The following is a 15,682-nucleotide window of genomic DNA, read 5'->3' as shown; positions in this document are numbered from 1 at the left end:
TTGCAAGTATAAATTATAATCATAATCATGTATTACATAATTGAATATTAAAACAAATAAATTAATCAACAAATTAAAGCATAACTAGACAAATCTAACATAAAATTGAAACAAATCCATATATAATAAAAACCTGAACCTATAATCTCAAGGTTTTAAACATTTATAATCATAAAAGAATAATTTTTTATTTTTTTAAGTGGCCATTTTTTTTTTAAATACTTATAAGTTATATATATTATAAAAATATGTGTTACAGGGTTTGAAAATCTATTAAAGGGCTTGAAAAATCTTAGGATGGCCATGGCACCCTTTGGTTCCAATGTGGCTCCACCTCTACTTTGACTGTTCTTATTGAAGCTTAAGATAGCCGACTCCTCTAAGCATGACAGCCAACTGCTTAAATGTACAGTCTTCTTAAAATGATTATTTTAAGCCTAGAATCATGTCTTAGATTTTTGAAACTTTACCTTAAGCCATTTATAGCTTAATTAGATTTCTCTTTGATTAAGTTATTACTTAATCATATTTTTATATTTTGAAAATAATTTCTAACATTTCCCACCTATTTTCAAAACAAGGCTAAATTTTGGTATTTTCAAAAATTTTATACGTAAGTACAGATATCATATAACATGATTTCAAAATCTTTATATTAGTCATAAAGTGTTGTTGAGTTAGTCAAACTGAATAATAGATCTTAGATCTTTGAACCAACCAATTTATGTGACTAGTCATGCACCAAAACCACACATAAAATTTCATATTCTACCAAAGTGTCATTTAGTCTTACTTTGACAAAATTTTAATGATCGTGTGTGTAGTATATTCATGAATGTTTTCAAAGTCAAGTCCGTACTCTTAGAAGTGGCATCATTTCCACTCATATAGTTGAACTCCAATAAGAATATAATCATATAAGCATTTCAACATTAAATTGACATGTTATAGATTCATTAAGAGTAATTTTCAACATTTCCACATATGGTTCCAGTGTTTACCTATTTTTGGATGGTTTTTAAATTTAAAGTACTTGCACTCACATACAAATAATGTACTTTACTCATTAAAACTCAAGACTTAATGTGCAATTAAGCATTGAGTTGATGTTTCATCATGTATCACTTAGTTTATAGACTTAAGTCACATCCCTATAAAAGTTTAGACACCATATCTTTTGTAAGACCTTTTATCATTGAATCAACCAAATTTCTAATTGACTTAAAAAAATTAATGGTGATTATCCTATCTTTTATAAAACTGTTTAATATGGCTATATCTTTGACCTATGTATTTTGATTTCTCATTATACATTGGACTATATGCTTTTACAAGTGTAGCTTGACTATCACAATGGATAGATATTGGTGACATCGATTTTGGCCATAAAAGTATTTCTAATAGTAAATTCCTTAGCCATTCTGTTTTCTTGCATGCTGAAGCTAATGCCATAAAATTAAAGGCAATAGTATAATCTATTATACAAGTTTGTTTCATAGAACCCCAAGAAACTGCATCACCAATCATAAAAATCCATCAGCTTATGGATGAATGATTCTCTCTATTAGTTATCCAACTTACATTAATGTATATTTTTAAAACCAAAGGTTTACTACAAAAACAAATATCATAATCCATAGTCTTCTTTAAGTATTTAAAGATTCTTGTAATATCATTCGAATGCAAATTACTTATGTTATTTGTATATCTATTAAGCTTACTAACTACATATTCGATTTTGTGCAAGTTATTGCATACATTATGTTAGCTTTTTAGATGAGATACTGACCTAAGAGAAGGGTGAATGGGATTTTTCTAAATTTTTTTCAAACAATGATTTCAAAATAATTGAATGAAAAATTAAAATCAATATCCCAATATAATGCAAATGACAACAAATTGATGAACTCAAGACAAATATAAATTATAATCAAAATAAGAGATAAAGATAAATAAATCAATCAGAAAGATTTATAGAGGTTCGATCCTTATCCATAAGACACCTACATCCTCTCTTTTGGTTGTTCACACCAAAGCTTCAATCCACTAATCTTAAATTGAAAATATAACCTTATTTTTTTTTTTTAATACTTAAGATAGAAACCTTATACTTTCATTTTTTAGGCTAAGTAGTAACCTTTTAATCTCACAAATTTAAGAGGATATCTCACCTTTTGATTACAAAATCACTTAATACAAATGCAAACTTAAAACACCTCTCAAAAGCTAAGTGTTTACCTAATGAAGTATAAAAAAATTTGATGAATGAATAACACAATATTGCTTGGATACAACAAATACAAAAGCTATCAACTTTAAACTCTAACAACTCTTGATTCTATGAAATATGAGAATATAACTTGTTTGCTCTTGTTTTCTTGCTTCATCAATCTTCTTAGTGTGTTAGAGTGGCCAATATATAAAAAAAATTAAAGAACTACCTATTGGGGAAGCTTAGAAGAAGAAAATGCCTATTGAAAGCATGAAGAATAGTCATTGGAGTGATTTTGCCTAGACCCGATTGATTCCTTCCATAAGGGGATCAATTAGTTTATGTTTTGGAATCAATTCACGGCTTGAAAAACTTACCTGATCGATCCCTTTCTTGAGGGGATCAATTGGTTCAAGGGAGTGATTAATCCCCTATATAGGATGATCAATCCCTTCTTTAACTAGGAGTATAACACTGCTTTTTGGGTAAAAATTCAATCGATCTCTTCTTAAGGGGATCGATCTTATCCATGGCTGGGTGGTTGTATCTTATTTTATACTCTACTCACTAATTTGATCATATCTTGAGTTATACAAATTCAAATCACAAACCGTTTAAAGATTTTGAAACTAAACTTAAAGGGCTTTTTATCCCAAAATTTTTCATCTAATTCATTGTGTACGAATTATAGAGAATTTTCAAAGCTATCCCTTGAGTAGTTTTTAGACAACTATAGAGTGTCTAGTAAAAATTTAAAATCTTTTCTTAAAAAATTTAGATTTTAATTGTGTTTAATCTATTAGAAAGTAGACCTACAGAACTTTTTCAACCATATAAAATTCAAATATTAAAGCTTTGTGAATTAATATAGAAAAATAAAATAAGTTCAATGTTGGAAAACTTTGTTCTTGTAAAACAACTTTCTTAAGTTAATCTATTTCTCAAAACCAATATTATTAAAATTGTATTGAGTCTAAAATAAATGAATTCACTTTAAAGACAACAATTGAACTTTCATTTAAACTCAAATAAAAAATGTTTAAAGATACGTTTGATTTGAAAAATAAGAAAACAAAGAAAGATTTGTTTACACTATGAAAAATATATTATTTATTTAGTATCAAAATATAAAACTTAAGAACATGTACTAAATATAACTTTTTCAAAATCTTGATTAAGCTTATTTAGCTTAATGTTTTGTCATTTTAAAATAATGATCAATTCAAGGCTAACACATTAGACAACTTGTAACTTTTTTATATTCATGTTGTACAACTAGCATCCTTTAATTTGGAATTAATTTCAAATTAGGATCAAAACATGTTGAAACTATTGTATTATCAAAATGATTATATCTCTTGAGAATCTTTTCAATGTAATGTGCTTGTGATAATGCTATATTAGAGTTTTCTCTAATTATCTTGCTTTCAATAATCACATTTTGAACACCCATATCTTTCATAGCCAAATTGCCAGACAAGAACTTTTTAGTACTTTCAACTTGTTCTAAGTTCATAACAAAAATTAGCATGTTATCCGTAAACAGACATATGATGACATATTTTCCTTTTGCAAACTTGCTATAGACATATTTATCAAATTCTTTAATTTTGAATCCATTAGCTAGCACAACATAATAAAACTTTTGATGTCATTGCTTAAGAGCTTGCTGAAATCCATATAAAGACTAAATTAATTTACACACTTTCTTTTCTTAAGCTGAAAGTACAAACCCTTTCAATTATTCTATATATACTTCCTCATTTAATTCACCATTTAAGAATACTAACTTAACATGCATTTGGTGAATCTCAAGTTTATATGTGAAAGCCAATGCTATAAGCATTCTTGTTGTAGCAATTTTTGCTACCAATGTATAGGTATTAAAATAATCAATACCATATATTTTTTATAAATTCCTTAGCAACAAGTCTAGACTTTCATTTTCTCTTTGAAAATTCATTTGCAACCAATAAGTTTGCAATTAGATGGTAAATCAACTAAGATCTATGCATTGTTTCTCATAATAGAATCCATTTCATCATTTATAACTTCTTTCCAAAAAATTTATATTTTGAAACTTCATTGTCTCTTTTAATATTCTAAGAACCAATTTCATATTAAAAATAATATTTAATATATTTGTTGATTATTTCTCTTGTTCCTTCTATTAGGAATATGTAAAATTCCGCGCAAAAATTTTAGCATTTCTTACTCTTTTATTTATTGTAGATACAAATTATCTTCTTTTTTTTTTTTAATGAAAGTTACCTTTCTTTATTCCTTTGAGTTAACCAAAGTAATTTCTTTAGGATTAGGTACAAGGTTATCTATTGCAGTCTCTCTCTGGTCTTCCGTCTTGATCTTTGAATAGATGATACAGTTGGATATGATTGAAATTTGAAGCGTGAGAAATGGGAATGTCGTTTTCTCCAACTAGCTATGTGCTTCATACATAATAAAATATATATTATATATTTCTTTTGGTGGGTAGGTTTGCTAATTTGGTAGAAGAACATGCTCCGATTCTACATCCATGTGATCCTTCAATCATGCATATGTCTTATGTGTATATCATCTATTAATTTGGGTTTTGTCTTTTTGCAGAAATCTATTGCCAACAGAAATTTGATTTTTCTTTAATCCGATAATCATCATTATCTCCTATGGTGCTTCGTGTTCTTATTCCTCTTATAATAATAGACTTGTGAACTTGGAATTTTTTATAATGATGATTTGGAGTATTAATGGGAATGGCATGTGCATCTTCCACTATTTCTGTCGACCCATCGGAGTCAAAAAGTCTATTAATTCCATTCAAAGTCCAATGTTACGTTCATATTCATACACTAGAATACTTTTTTTAGAGACTTTTTTGGCAGCCTGCCATTCTTGCCATATAAGAAAAGTAAGCACATCGGTTCACACTTAACACTCTTTTGCAATAATTAAGAACAGGAAACATGCATGCATGGCATTGCCATCCTTTATTTTTTACATTATTTCTTGATAAATAGTTAAGCAATGGAGACTCAAAGTTCAGTTGCTAACATCAACTTTGAGAAAATAGCGTTTTTTACAAAGCAACCCAGTTTAGGTTAAAGAAAAAAAATTATGAATGATAAATTTTAAATTTTAAATGTATTAAATATAACTTTTTAATAATAATTACATGAAACAAGTATTCAACTGAACTACACGAGAAGAAAACTTTAAAATATCAGTATCACCGACCATCATCGGTTGGCGTGGTTTGGTGCATAACTACTGTAACTCACCTAGCTATAAGCTGTGCCTAAATAAGAGAATGTGCGCCCAGTGAAATCAAATAGTTAACTAACAATTGTCCAATTAGTTGCTGCAGAGAAAGTCAAGAAGCAATAGGGGAAATACTTTGGCTTCTTCTTTTAGCTTCCAAAGCTGGCAGTGGCACTGGCAGTCATCTGTGGGACTGGTTTATGAAAGAAAAAAATTAGGAGCTTGTTTCCGCTTGGTTTGATTGGCTTTACTTGGCATTACACCTTTTGAATGACAGTGATAACAGGTTCTCTTGGATCTTCCATCTTTCTTTCGGTGTTTTTTTTTTTTTTTTTTCCTTGGATTCTCATTTGGACAGGACAATTTGGTGTACCTAACAAAGATTATGAAGCCCTCCCGACGAATCAAAATTTGATCAAACGTCAAGTTTCAAAGGACCATTCCAAGACTCTAAAGTGGGCCTCTCTAATTTTTTGCACAAAGAAATAAGATTGTAATCTAGTGGGAGATCTTCTGATGATGGTCTTTCCTCTTCCTTTCAATTGTTTTCTTACTCTTTCTCTAATTTGCGCTTTTACCTACTTTTGGTAGAGATTTGTCGTAAAAAAGGAACATATCCTATTGTTTCTTCCTACTTTCAAGCCTTGAATTCATTATTTGGTGAATCTTACTTTTCTAAGTTGGAAAAAATAGTAGTTTACATTATTGGCCTTCATCTTCAAGCGGGAACTGTTGTGGCGCTGCTCTGTTTTCAGCAGCACAGCAGCGGGCAGCGCCAGAAAGCCAAGCGAATTAGCAAATTTCCATTCTGGTTAGGCCACATCCGATTAAAGTTAGGCCAGCCCAATTTAAGAAATGTCAACACGATGATCCTGGGCCCCTGGCCAGGAGCAAATATTTTATTCATTCTAGAGCCCAGTGGCTTATCCCCCCACTTTAGGGGTTTGTTTTGCAGGGTCAGGGCCCAGTGTTAACTTCCTGGATCTTGCCTCAACAAGACAAAGACTTAAAAATGTAGTGGAGAAAATGGCGAAGTATTGCACAAAAAAAGGTATTGAATTATTGGTATATGTGAAGGCGCAGATTGAGAAGAAGCAGGTCTTCGGCGTCTCATGAATAAGTTTGCAGCTGACACTGACAGGCTTTAGTTGAGTGGAAGGAAGTCACTGATGGGTTTGGTTGAAAGTTGAAACCTCATTAGTCCATTGTCCCAACAACTGATGCGCTGATGGCCTGATTACGGGTAAATGGAACTCAATCGCCGATCAAATTGCAGCATGGAAAGAGTTCCCCCAACAATAGTGTGTGACTGAATACAAAGTAGACTGAAAATAAACTCTTCAATAAAATCTCCCAGCTTCCAAAATGAGACCAGATCTAATTTCGAAGGATTCATTTAAAACGGAAGAATCATTCAAGAAAGCGGAGACATTTACGCAGAGCCAGCCACCTTTCCCACAAAGGAGTCATATGTAACTAGCACCTTATGATTCACAGTTCTCAAAATTCCCCAGACTCATCACTTATCTCATCAACAGTTGTCACAGTTCGTTTTCACTGTTGATTTTCCAGCCTGCGGCCTTTTCTGTATATGTGTTGGTACTTTCAGGTTGCAACATTTTTTTTAATAAAAAAAAAGCCACTAACATGCTCTGATCGGATCAGTTTTCATGCCGAAACAGGAAAATAACTCACATGGACCAAAGTGGCCGAGTATTAGACAACTAGATCAAGAACCAAATAGTTACATTTTGCGCTCTCAAATATTAGACAACAAGATCAGAAAAGCTGCATCCAACAAATTGCCGGATAAATAACAAATATTTATAAAGAAACATCCAGTAATACAAGCAATCATGTACACTATGTATAAACCTGATCATCTTAACCTTTGTCGGCAAATAATATGTACATGGACAGGCAATCTCCCATCAATATTCACCTTTATCAAGCAAGCACGGCAATCCCACCCCAGGGTTTAACCATGTAATCACCTCCATGTATATGCTACTTCTAACAGACGACGTCACACTGTTTTCATACTTACATCTAACCTGCTGTCAAAACCTCATTAATGCATGCACCATCATGAATGCATGTCCTTCACAATTTCCTCAACCATATCTCCAATAATGTGACATTCCACCTCTCTTCCCAAAATATTAGTTTCATCATCCATCAAACCAGACCAAGGGGTGGATTCTAGATCCTGCGCCACCATGCTATCAAGTGAGTAGTAGCATCTATCATTTGGAGGATATAATTTGATATGGATATTCTCCCACACAGAATTCAACAACTTCCTTCCCCGAGGAGTTGGCAATATAGAGGAACCAAGAAGCTTTCTCCTGAACCTAGACATGGTTACCGGAGGCCCAAGTATGGTTGCAAGTGCTTCATTCAACAAATCAAGTAACACTTTGTGATCTGCCTTCTCATTCTGATAATTTCTAGCGCTATCATTCTCCTTGGCCAATTTTCTATAAGAATCTTCCACTTGTTCAAAGATTGATTTACTGATAAGCTTCGCTAATGGGTCCCATCTAGATAAGGATTTGTCACATGATCCATCATACAAACCAGAAGCAATAAGCAGATCTCTTACATATTCTTCGGCATGGTCCTCTAGATCCACCATTTCAGATTCAATAGGCTCCTGTTCAATTGTTATGTCGTCTGCCCCATCAGACTCAAGTTCATTCAGTTGCCTCCTCAGCTCTGATGATTAATAAATAAAAGGATTGTCATAGAAGAATTTGAAGAATTAGGCTGCAATAATATCAAGTACCAACAAATAGTTGCTCATTATGTGGACAATAGCAAAATTGGACTGGAATGATCAGGTGCCAGATCTAGACAAGGATTATGCTGCCTATAGCTATCCATTACGTGATACTATAATGTAACAGAAACAAACATGGTATGGGATAATAGTTGTTTCCAATTCAGGTAAAAGGGCTGTTACACAACTATTTACATCTTTGAACTGTTACACTTTCATGTGAAAAAAGAAGAGCAGATTAGGAATTTGTTAAGATGGTTCTTATTCAAGCCAAGTTACAACTTAGCACAAAGTATTAGAAAATTTTGACAATAATCCAAAGGATATGAGAGCAAAATGCTATTGACCCTTGAAACTGAGGATATGATAGTTGAGACAAAAGGAAGGGCAATAAAGAAAGCTAAAAATACCCTACACTGTAGTAAATGTCATTTTCAATATGAGTAATGTGGTCATACAATCAAGGAACAGGGAATACATTTTTGCCAATTTCTCATATAGCTGAGTTAAAAATTAACATGCTTACATGCTTTATGTATGAAAAGGGAAGTTCCATACCATTCAAATTAGAACTGATCTCTTTGAAAACCTGTGGTACAGCATTATCTTCAACCAAAGTCACATCCGGTGTTGATATTGGGCTGAGATAATCCACTTGCCTCCAAAATTCTTCATGTGTGCTGCTGCAAACAGACGCCGGGCTGGGAGGTACCTCAGTATAATTCTCCTAAGACCACAAAGATATATTGATTACAAAATAATCAGAAATGGAAAGCGTATCTAAACGGATTACAAAACAACCAAAATGGAAAGTGTATCTAAACGAGCTCTTAGTTTAAAACAAGAAACTGGATAAGTGCCCTTACATGCCTCTCACCGAAGTTCATAACAACTGTCGGTCCACTCAAGATATCTTTTGCAGGATCATTATCAGCATTGTATGATTCCACCATTGATTGAATCTTCTTGCCAAACAGCCTCCGTCTAAGCGTATTAGAAACTTTTTCTTTCAAATTGAACTTTTCTTTCTTCCCTTTTCTAACGTCTATTGACACATTTTCAATGCCTTCATGCTTCCTCCTGATCTGTGCACCAGTTACAATATGGCGATCCTCTAAGAGCAGCTTCCCAAATGATGTTCCTGAGACTGGGGCTGACAAAGACCTAATGAGATTTCTAGGGGACAGTTCCCTGTTTAGCAGCCCAACATCATCTCCACGCCTGAAAGATCGGTTTTGCATTTCTTGTTCATCTTTAACAATTTCCCAGTAGTTCTGCTCATTTCCAGACTTTGACATATCTTGTATTTGTTTCAGCCTATCCCTTCCATTATCAAACACAGATGATGCAGAGCCGCCAGTGGAAACTATTGGTACATCCAACTGTGTTTCTTGCTTTAGAACATTCCTTAGTCTCTCTGACAAGAATCTTCTTGTATCTTTGTTAATGAACTCCGGGGAGCCTAGTCCATTGAACTGAATTTCACCTCTATATGATCTGGTTGATTCTGATCGGACTAAACTCATTCCAAGATCCCTAGTAACATTTTCTCTGACCTGTTTTGCTATATGCTTAGCAATTTGTCTTGGATCAGATGGCTTTTCACTGTAAGGGGTCTCAATTCCACTTCCTCTGACCACAGAACTCTTTTTAAGAGTTTTACCTTGCAGTTCCAATTTTAGTCGTTCCCTTACCTCCTCAAGAAAATCTTCTATACTACCTCTGTCTCCAAAAGTGCCAGAGGAACTGGTCCATGATTCTACATGATCACAAATCCTATCAGGACCAGGCTTCAAAATCACTATTCTTGTAGGAGCAGCATCTACTTTCTCGTTATAATCTATCATGGAAGGTAGCTGAAAATCCTTATTCATGCTTCGTCTTCTTGATTCTTCTTGCTCAGCTGTAAAGAGTTCTAATTTATGCCTGTGATGATGCAAACACCTTTCACGCAAATTTTCTTTTACTGTAAACCTCTTGGATTCCACAGGCTTCTCATGCACTGCTCTTATAGAATCTGCATAAAGTGCCATCTTTTCCTTTTTCAGTTTCTCTTGAGCAAGTTGATGTGTAGAAATGCTTCCAACATCAACAACCTTTGAACATTCCCTAAGCCTGGCTGCTTGCCATGCCTCAAATTCTTTCTTAAACTTTTGCAGTTCTTCCTCCTGAGGATGTTCACGATGCCTAGGCTTTCCGAACTTCTGGCTGGTATTCCATCTCTCAGCATCACTGTCTCTACTACCGTAGATAGAGTCAACTTCCATTTGCTTTGCGTAGTTTGAGTTAGAAGCCAAATGGACAGCTGAGCCCTTGGCATTTTTTTCCCTTTTAGAAAACTTGACTGGCTGGTTATCATTCTTTTTCTCAACTGGTTGAACTGCAGATTTTGTATCCAATGGCAACGCATCCATCCCCATCAATCGGGCAACAATACTAGGTGAATTCTGTCTGGTGTTAGATTTTTTGGACATCTCCTCACTAATCAATTTCTTCATTGAAGCCTCAGTTTGATAACAGTTCTTTGCTGCCCAGTCTTCTTCTACTTGATAAGAGTACTGAATTCATATAAATTGCATTTAGTATAGAGGGAGAGTTGCGTAAGAAATATTTACATGATAATTTTATTTCACTAAATTTTGTTAGAGTTAAAAGTCATTGTAGAATTACTTTGGCCCCAACTAAGAAGGGAAATTAATGAAGGATGACAGCTTTAATACAAGATACTGATTTCAGGTATAACACGACAAAGTTAAAGAGACAAAACAACAAAAAAACTGTAAAATGGAGCTATGTGGCTCATCAGAAATAGATGCATATGTCTCATCTTGAGATGATCAAAGATTTTAACCAAAATAAAAGGTTCAAAATATCAAAAGCAAAGAAAAATTAAAAAAAAAAAAAAAAAGACTCAACCTAAAACATACATCTAGCCAAAAAGACCCAGCACCACTTAAAAGGTGAACTCCTTGACAATCCACTCGTAAGACAACCCAATTAGACAGTATCAGTAAACCACATCATGCAACAAAAAGAACACGGTCTCAAATGTTTAAAAAAAATAAGCTTTACTCTATAATTCTAAATCTATAATAAGGAATCTGATGGAAAAATTACCGGCAGATCCCCTGCAGCACAGTAGCTCTGAGAAGTTTCTAATTGCAGCTCCAAGCTATTTCGTGGAGCTTCCAGGCCTGCAAAGTGGCAGAATCAAAAGCATTACTGTATAGCCCTATAGAAATTAAAACTAGAAAGAAATAAAAGTTATCATGTCATTCCCTTTTAGGAGGAATGACATTCTCGTTCTATATCCTCTTAACAATTAAAAGATGATAATCTACAAAATGACCCCAGAAATACTGTAAAAATTAGTAGAGTAGCTCAACCATGAAGAAAAACATTGCCCTGATAAAAAAACACATGTTTTTCCTGCATTACTTCCTTGGTTTGACCTTAATCAGAAATAGCAACTTCTGGAAATTTCTACTTCACTGATAAGAAATAAACTTTATTTTCACCTAACAACATTATTACTATGAGAATCAGTCAAGATATTACCCACAATGTTGAAACTTGACTATGAAGTTAGTAAATTTAGAATGGAGGTATAGCGAATAGATTGAAGTGCATCTTCAGTCAGGAGAAGGACAAAAACAAGATATCTAACTTCTGAATCTGAAGAGTTCTAGTTCTACCAACGAGACTTTTCCCAATGCATAAAAAGAATAATAACACTTACCACCAACAAGTTTCTTCTGTGCAAGAATTTTCCTGGCCATGCTGCCTTGATGGAAGTCAAAAAGACGAAATAAGCCTCCCATGCAGCCAATGGATCTACCAAATCATTTTGTCACTTCTTATCACTCCAAAAATCAGTCTTCCCCTACATTGAAGAAAATCACGCACTTGGCTAATATCCTGTAAAGCCACAAATGAAACAAGACATTGATTATCTTACCTCATCAGATAAAAAGCATATCACCTATAAGAACTGACTGCAGGCCGCTGCATGACCTTCTTTTTTTTTCTGTTTAATGGTTATTGAGAGGTTTTCACTGAACTTAGTCTAGTTTAATCCAACATAATCTCATAAGACTTTAATATCTGGATATCTTTATATAAAGATATTAGACACCAATTTTGCAGAACAAATGAAAATAAGCACCAACAAACAAATAGAGCTGTATGTTATAGGTGAATAGATGCAATCAGCATCGATGGACCTCATAAATTGAATTAGTTATTATGGTGATCAGCTTCTATCTGAATTATATAATTGAACAAAAAACAACCAACATTAGCGGCTTATAATTGCTTCAAGGTGCAAAAGTTCAACTAGGAAAACTTTTGGCTCCTAAGCTGCATGTCAAGGTTGCTACAGTAATTTCATTCTAATCAAACTTTGCAAGCAGCCAAGCAAATGTGCATATTCAAGAACAACATTTACTTTATCGGGTAGATCACTGTTGATGTGCTCCCTAAAACCTTATGTAAACACCAAGAAGTATTGAGCTTCCTCGATTATGTGTAAAACAAATTCCTCAAGCTGAAAACATAATCTAAAAGCCAATTTTATACCCTTTGAAAATATCATCCAACTTCTTGATTATCGTAATTTCACAAACATGCAAAATGAAGAAGGGGGGTACTGAGTGAATGAATTGCAAAACAATTATGCAGGCATCAAATTATAGGCAATTCTCAAATCCATGCAAGAAAGTATATCAAAAAATTTGAAACAAAAAGATGAAAATAAAGGAAGATTTCTTTCTAACCAATACTAATGATATAAAGGAATTTAAGAGGAAAAAACTTAGAAATCAAAAGACAAAGGGGAAAGAGGAGGAAGTACAATTCATCTAAAGTTGTGCTGACAGCTAAGCACAAAAACACATGGAAATTTTCTCGAATTTTCAAGTTTTAAATAAAATTCCAAGTTTCAACCCAATCAACAATTCAACATCCATCTTGTCTTTTAATAAAGCTTAGACTAACATAAATGATTATGATGATCTAAGCAACAGCTCCTCCTAAATTTAAAAGAGATTTTTTTTTCTCTTAGTTTGAAAATATAGCAACATGATCATTTTAGAAATAATGCTCATTCAAAAGAATAGTTAACATCAAGGAAACACCTTAAACAAGAACAATTTGAAGACCTTAAATTTCACGCTTTTCGCATTGTTTAAGACCCCAGGAAGCTAAAAGTGGAACTGGGTTTTCAATTCATTCTCCAGGAAACCCGAAACAATACAAAGCTTCCATTTTGATCCTTTTTTTTTTTTTTTTTTGAAATGAGAAGCATCCGAAGCCAAGCAAACGTAATTGAAAAAAACGTACCCTTTGTTTTTCAAAAAGCGAGCAAAAGACATTGCTGAATGCTACGGAGGAAGTCGAGAAAAATGAAGAGACATATCGTGGAAATGGTGTCGGTTTGAAGATGCAGATAGCAATGAACAGGAAAAAGGTGGACAGACAGAGAGACAGTTGAACAAAAGTGGGAATTCAAAGCTAAGATTTGTATGATGAGAGGCGGAGGACTAAATAATAAATAATTAATTATCAAACGTTATGATGGTGATCGTTTAATAAAAGTTGTGCCTTTTAGTGGGGAAGTCTTCTAACCCCCAAAAAATAGATACTTTTTTTCTTTAGTCCTTAATTTTTCCTTTCAGTTTTATTTTTTATATGGAATTTATAATATGAAAATAAAAGAAAGAATCTTAAATTAAATTAAATTTTGTATTTTTATTTTTATTTTTATTTTTATTTTTATTTTTAATAAATAAAAATACGGAATATTGGTACATTTTCCATATAATTTCAAACTTTTAAAGTATGGTACGTTGATGGGCGAGGGGCCAACACCCCCACCCCCACCCCCACATCTCAACACCGATTCCCTTCATAAATCGTAATCATTCCCACAAACCGATGCCTAAATCTCGTCAAACTGAAGCATTTCCTTTTCCTCCTTAAACGATATTCCGTTCTGATTCCTTTTATTCAGAAAATAAATTTAAGTAACTAACAAAATAAAAACTGTTTTTTTAATAGAATTGACAATTACATCTTATTTTTAGAAATTAAAAATTTAAATTTAATATTTATAATTTTTTATTTTAAATTAAAATCTATTTATAGAAAAATTTGAACTGGAAAAGGTCTGGCATAATGCAATATAATATTTAATAAATCTGATCGATAGAATATATTAAATGAAAAAAGTTGGAGTCCCATGTAACAAACAGCTCATAAACAGTTACTGATGTTATGCCTACCACTCCTCCAATTGGCGCCATATTAAAAGGGACTGCAGATTTTTATAGTATTTATTTGTTGTTGCCTTTGCCCCTTCCAATTCCAATGCTCAGAGTGTGTCAGTGTATTTTTTTTCCATATATCATATACATATTCCTGAAGCTAAATAACAGGGAATGTGTCTGTCACTCTTCTTTCAGGCTTTGACCGTTGCGTCTGCTCTTCCACTCTTTTGTCTTTACCCATTTTTCTAACCACCTTCACGAATCGGTAGCCGATAATAAACCCCGCTTACGAAATTGAAAGCTGCTAACTAAACAAATCGGACCATGATTACCTTTAGCTAGCTTGCTTGCTGCCTTTAATGTCTTATGTATGTTCATTCAATTTCCAAGAATCTTAAATTCTCTATGCAACAGCTGGGATAGTCGAAAGCATCCAGGAAAAAGTGGTTTGTCGCATTGTTTCATGCACATTTAAATATCAAATGTCCATGCAATTAGTCATATAGATGGATTTTTCTTAATCAAATTCTAAGAAGAATAGTACTCAATGTCCAACTTAGACATGTATATGCCTTTCGGCTACCTAAATCAACAACCTTTACCCATAGCTTTATTTCTCACAATAATTAATGACTCATCGTTGAGAAATACGCTGTACTTGCATTACTGCAAAAGTTGTCAGCACATTTCCTTTCCTTAATCAACAATATTAAATAAATTTAATAAGGGAAGGGTCTTTGAATTAAAGAAGAAAAGCGTCCATTAAAGAAGAATAAAAGGAGAAAAGCACAAGGCTTACAACTCAGGAAGATGATCAGATGAAGTTGTCTGTGGGGGCAATTCGGCCCTTTTTGTATGTAAAAAAGCAACTCCTTATCTAATGATGTAGGGAGCGTCCTTCATGTGCTTGAAAAGCCCCCTATGCTATGCCATGATGCTCAAATGAGATGAATGTGCCTCTCTATTATAGCTTTGATGACTTGCAACTTGTGGGTTGGGGGACCAAAGACTTTTGGCAAACGCTGCTGATTGTGAACGTGGCCGCTAATTCACAAGGACAAGTGGTTTTCGTTGGGAAAATGGTAAAGTCTGTCATCATTTTGTTGGGGTTGGGGCGGCTTTCTCTGCTATTGGGGGAGCTTGTGAATTGTGATTTTGTAATAT

The 15,682-nt window shown here is 33.5% G+C and overlaps 1 protein-coding gene across 3 annotated transcripts; it reads right to left on the bottom strand.

Moving 5' to 3' along the window:
* Positions 1-7,198: 7,198 nt before the first annotated feature.
* Positions 7,199-13,912, bottom strand: TRM26 (RB1-inducible coiled-coil protein). Of its 3 annotated transcripts, none has more exons than XM_022885130.2 (6): positions 13,593-13,912; positions 11,992-12,170; positions 11,370-11,446; positions 9,119-10,810; positions 8,811-8,979; positions 7,199-8,188 (listed from the first exon to the last, which is right to left on the bottom strand). In XM_022885130.2, the coding sequence occupies exons 2-6, from the start codon at positions 12,071-12,073 to the stop codon at positions 7,557-7,559; spliced, it is 2,652 nt and encodes an 883-aa protein (XP_022740865.2). In that variant the 5' UTR covers positions 12,074-12,170; positions 13,593-13,912; the 3' UTR covers positions 7,199-7,556. The 3 variants fall into 3 exon arrangements, with proteins under 3 accessions (XP_022740865.2, XP_089622902.1, XP_089622901.1); XM_089766776.1 differs by having other exon boundaries at positions 13,388-13,741; XM_089766775.1 differs by lacking the exon at positions 13,593-13,912 and adding an exon at positions 13,412-13,543.
* Positions 13,913-15,682: the final 1,770 nt, after the last annotated feature.

The sequence above is a fragment of the Durio zibethinus genome, chromosome 10 (assembly GCF_047325235.1).
Source record: "Durio zibethinus cultivar Kanyao isolate XHJ-2024 chromosome 10, ASM4732523v1, whole genome shotgun sequence".
Lineage (NCBI taxonomy): Eukaryota > Viridiplantae > Streptophyta > Magnoliopsida > Malvales > Malvaceae > Durio > Durio zibethinus.
Note: the sequence above shows the minus strand (reverse complement) of the source record. Positions and strands in the feature narration are given on the sequence as shown.